Source organism: Prunus dulcis, chromosome 8 (genome assembly GCF_902201215.1).
Source record: "Prunus dulcis chromosome 8, ALMONDv2, whole genome shotgun sequence".
In the NCBI taxonomy this organism is placed as follows: domain Eukaryota; kingdom Viridiplantae; phylum Streptophyta; class Magnoliopsida; order Rosales; family Rosaceae; genus Prunus; species Prunus dulcis.
In genome coordinates, this window is record NC_047657.1 from 14,884,236 (window position 1) to 14,889,047 (window position 4,812).

Here is a 4,812-nt window from a genome sequence, read left to right on the forward strand (position 1 = left end):
TGTTCTTGAGTTCTTCTTTAAAGGGAGGGCTACGTGTTTGATGAAATGCCGGTTTTTCTTTGTGGTTGCTTCTTTATGATCATACTCCTATAAAGACAAACTTCTAGCTCCGCCACTGTATATAAATAAATAAATAAAAGAATGACTCAAAAGCAACACTCACTTTATTTTTCCACAAATTCATCAAACTCGAGCATGGATTAGGGAAAGGGATGCCATTCTTGTGAAATTTCTGGCAAGGCATGAAATTTAAGATGCAAGCACCGCACGTGGCAGATATCACCAAGGAAGCCATAGCTATATACCAATAGTTTGTGGCCCAATTGTAGAGCACTAGAAAAATGGTGGCAGCTCTCTCAAGCAAAAACACAAACACATGTTGATAATTTGGCTGCACATTTATAATCAAAATGATTAGTAAGTGATTAGCAACAATCCCAAATTGAATTCTTACTTAATTAACAGAGAAGATGATATAAAACTTACAGTTGATTTAGAAACAAGTTGACGCTGGAGGGAGGCCTCCATGCATAAGAAAGTTGTGAGAATGAAATAGATGAAGGAAAAGCATAAAAGTTTGGGAAAAATTATGACCAAGAAAATTGCAAGCCTCTCAACCAGGAAGAGCAAGTGATCTACTTGGACCACAATCTCTTTGAATGTTAGGGCATTGCTCTTCTCTGCCATTTTAATTGCCTATGAAAAATACAGAAACCTTGCTGGGGTTCTTGGGATAGAGGGAATTGTTATTCTCCTTCTTTTATATATATACTTGACAATCCTAATTTTATTTTATTTCCCTTAACTTATGTGGCATTTTGGTATTGGTTCTACAACATCATTGTTTCTTGAAATGTATTTCCTACTGGTTTTACAACATAATTATCATTGTTTGTATAATTTAAATTTACAGCGTATAGCCGCGCGGCTATACCATTAAAATATTCGTATGAATTTAAAGAGTATAGCCGCGCGGCTATACTATTTAAATATTCGTATAAATTTAAAGAGTATGGCCGTGCGGCTGTACTATTAAAATATTAAAATATTTTAAAAAGCCGCGTGGCCATATGCAAATCGCATCAAGCTATGTATTGGAGGATTTTGTGGAAAGCCAGGGTTATTAAATAACAAAAATAAGATGTCATACTTGCACTAGAAGCTTTCTTCTTTTTCTTCCTCTGTGTCCTTTTAGTTCTGCACAAATCTTTTTTCTTATGTTCTCGGAAAGTCTGAAAAGTCGGTTAAAGTGAAAAATAATCAAGTTATTATTATTTTTTTGTTAACTTTCCTAAACACAAAACACTTAACCACAAAACCCGCAAACATAGGTTAAACCAATTAATCAAGACAGTGTGTTCATCCCATTGAATTCAAGTTCGAAACTCCTTCCCCTTAAAATATAGCCTGTAAATACTAACAAAAATTCAAAAAACCATTGAACTCAAAAGAACATTGTTTTGGACATAAGCATTATACAAGCATCAAAACACAAGTATTGATGGTGCTAATTCAGAAGAACAAGAACAATTGGACCAAAACTTAATTGATTACTCTGATTAACAATAAGGAAAAAGAATAATACATAATGAAGAAAACAAGAAAATAAACCCTAACTATTTTTCATTTTTAATCAAAATATATAACCCAGAATAAACCCAGCTTAAGTCCACCGCATCGCCTCATACTTTGCCTTCAATAAACTTCTCTCTTCCTCCCACTTTTCCTTCTCTTCTCTGTGCTTCTCCTTCTCTCTCTTCATCCTCTCCTCAAACTTTTCCTTCTTCTTTTTCAACTTCAGCTGAAACTCCTGCTCCCACATGTCCACCCATGATTTGTACTCCCCCTGTTTGGTTTTCAGGTTCTGCAATCCCTGGTCACACTTATCCCTGATTTCGGATAACAGCTCCTCCAAGTAAATAACGTCCCCAACACCAATCTCACCTTTTGCTTTCTCTAATTCTTGGTCTAATATAATCTCAACCTTGCCCAGCTCCTCTCTGTTGATTGTCTTGGCCATCACGTTTTCTTTTCTTTTGGATTGATCGTCACCTTGGCTTTACGAACCCTGAAAGTGCAGGCACCAACCCAAGAAAAAGAAAAACTAGCTAGGTTTGATTTGTGTGACTCATAAGGTAAATATCCATGTACTCCTTATATAGTGTACAGAAAAGCCTATTCGGTCTTGGAAACCGTCAGAAAAGGGGATTTAAATTGGGAACATGATTTAAAAAATTCAACTTAAAAGTAGAAAGTCACAACATTAAATTAGTTAGGAGGGCATTTGGTATCCTATTCAAAAAGGGAATTCAAAAATTTTGATTTTTCTTTAAAATAACGAGTTCTTAAATTTATTTTTAAGATTCAAAAACTTGTTTAGTATGCAACTTGAAAACTATTTTCAAATCTTAAAAATTTGAGAACTTGTGGGTTTTTAGAAAAAAACTGAAAAAACAGGTATTTTTTGTTTTTAATAATTGAGGTGTTTTTTAGTTGTTCTTGAGTTTGAGTTTTTAAAAATAGGGCTATCAAACAGTTTTTTTTTTTGTTTTAGACTCAAATTTTGTTTTTAAATTTAAAAAGTTATATTCAAGTTAAATACCAAATATGCCTAAGCTACCTAGATAAATTTGATATAGGGGGGAATAAAAAGGAAAGTAAATCACACATATCATATCAAATCAAGGCAGACAACGAGAATAAAAAAAAGAATATATCAAGAAGTATCAAGGACCACAACCATATCACATGTCAAATTTAACCTTGGGAAGAATTCGAGAAGGTTAATTGAGAATCTTACAAGTACTATAGTAAATAATAGTGGACCACAACCAGAAAAAATATATGCATGTTGAAGATTGAATTTGAGGTTAATTAATTGAGAATATTATGCTTTTGTTTTTTTTACAATTGATATTGAAAGAGGGAGGAATCGAAACTAAGATTTTGGGTACGATGATAAATGCTCTTAATCATTTTATCGCTACAAACTTCTTATTTATTTTTTTTATTATTTTTTTATTATTTTTTTAAAATAAGAATAAATAAAAAAATTCTTAAAGCCTATTCAAATTTACCATCAAGAAAATAAAATAAAATTCTTAAGTTTCACCAAAACCAAATATTTGCTTAACCTATTCCGAAATCAATCAATTCAAGTTGTTCTTTTTATTTTTTGGGAGAGGAGAGAGACTTGTCTGGCCGAAGGAATGGGCGACCAAACTACGGAGATGGGTTGCCACTAAAGAAGTAGCCCTACAAACTTTCAACAATAATACTAGAGATAACAACAAAAAATTGATTACGAAATGACATGAAAGTGGAATACTATGATTCAAACTTTTGGAAATGACTTCAGTGCCTACAACATTACTACCTTTTTAACAATTATATTAGATATAGTTAGTAGTATTTTTCACTACAAAATGACACGGTATTGTTTTACTAATTTTTCACTAAAATCTATAATATTGGCGTCAGTTTTTCTATGGTATGATATCATGCTCAGTACGAATACATAGAAATACCATACTCGTTAAGTCATTATGGGAGTAAATTTTCCCACGAGAATATTCGATTGGAAAGATTCCCCTTTCTTCCTCACCGTCTCTTTCTCTCTGCAAAATAGAATAAATAAGAGGACCACACCCAAGGGGTGTTGGCCAAAGGCCCTCTGATGCCTAAATTAGTTCAATTGAATCGTATAGAAAACAATAGCTAATAGGGTACGGAGATGTGTTTATAGTATAAACCGGGCGGCCGGAGCCTTATGTAAAAAAGAGAGAGGAGGTGGCTAGGGTCTATGAGGGGAAGATCTCTGCAGAGTTTTTAGTAGTAGTTCTGACGTTCTTTCATCCTTGTGTGTAGCCAAGTATTTATAGTGGCCTTGGAGAGGTTGGTGGGGTTGGTGTAGTTGGTGTGGTTGGTGAGGTTGGTGTAGTTGGTGAGGTTAGTGTGGTTGGTGAGGTTGGTGTAGTTGGATTAGGGATTTAACCAAATCCCTAATTAAGGCGAGGATCAAATACATCCAACTTGAATTAGGTAACCTCCCAATTAATTCAAGTAACTCCCAATTAAGTCAAATAATTCCCAAATTGATTGGCCTAATTATTTGACATAATTGGGAGTTACTTGAATTAATTGGGAGGTTATCTAATTCAAGTTGGATGTATTTGATCATCGCCTTAATTAGGGATTTGGTTAAATCCCTAATCCCTAAATACACCAACCTCACCAACCACACCAACCTCACCAACTACAACAACTTTACCAACCACACCAACTACACCAACCCCACTAACCTCTCTGAGGCCCCCTATAAATACTTGGCTACACACAAGGATTGAGGTACATCTGAATTCCTACTCAAACTCTGCAAAAGTTATCCCTCACAACCCCTTCTCCGCCATTTTATTTCTTTCTCTTACATAACGCTCCGGCCACCACACACAGCTCCGACCACTCGGTTTTCCTTGAAACACCCAACCTAACTTAGGCATCGGAGGGCTTTTGGCCAACACCCCCAGGTGTGATCATTTTACTCCGATCTTTTTTGCATGGAGAAAAAGAAGCGGAGAAGACGAAGGGATTTTGGGCGAATATTCTAGTGGGATGGAAATCGCTCGCACAAATTGGTGCTTTATTCGCCCAAAATCCCTTTGTCTTCTCCGCTTCTCTTTCTCCTTGCAAAACAGATCGGAGTAAAAGGACCACACCCGTGGGGGGTTGGCCAAAGGCCCTCCGATGCCTAAGTTAGGTTGATTGTTTTAAGGAAAATCGGGTGCCCAGAGCCTTGTGTGGTGGCCGGTGCCT

At 35.6% G+C, this 4,812-nt stretch overlaps 1 protein-coding gene across 1 annotated transcript; it reads right to left on the reverse strand.

Moving 5' to 3' along the window:
* Nucleotides 1-1,519: 1,519 nt before the first annotated feature.
* On the reverse strand, nt 1,520-2,113 carry LOC117638189. Its single transcript, XM_034373319.1, has one exon. It carries the CDS (start codon nt 2,018-2,020, stop codon nt 1,664-1,666), a length of 357 nt encoding a protein of 118 aa, XP_034229210.1. The 5' UTR covers nt 2,021-2,113; the 3' UTR covers nt 1,520-1,663.
* Nucleotides 2,114-4,812: the final 2,699 nt, after the last annotated feature.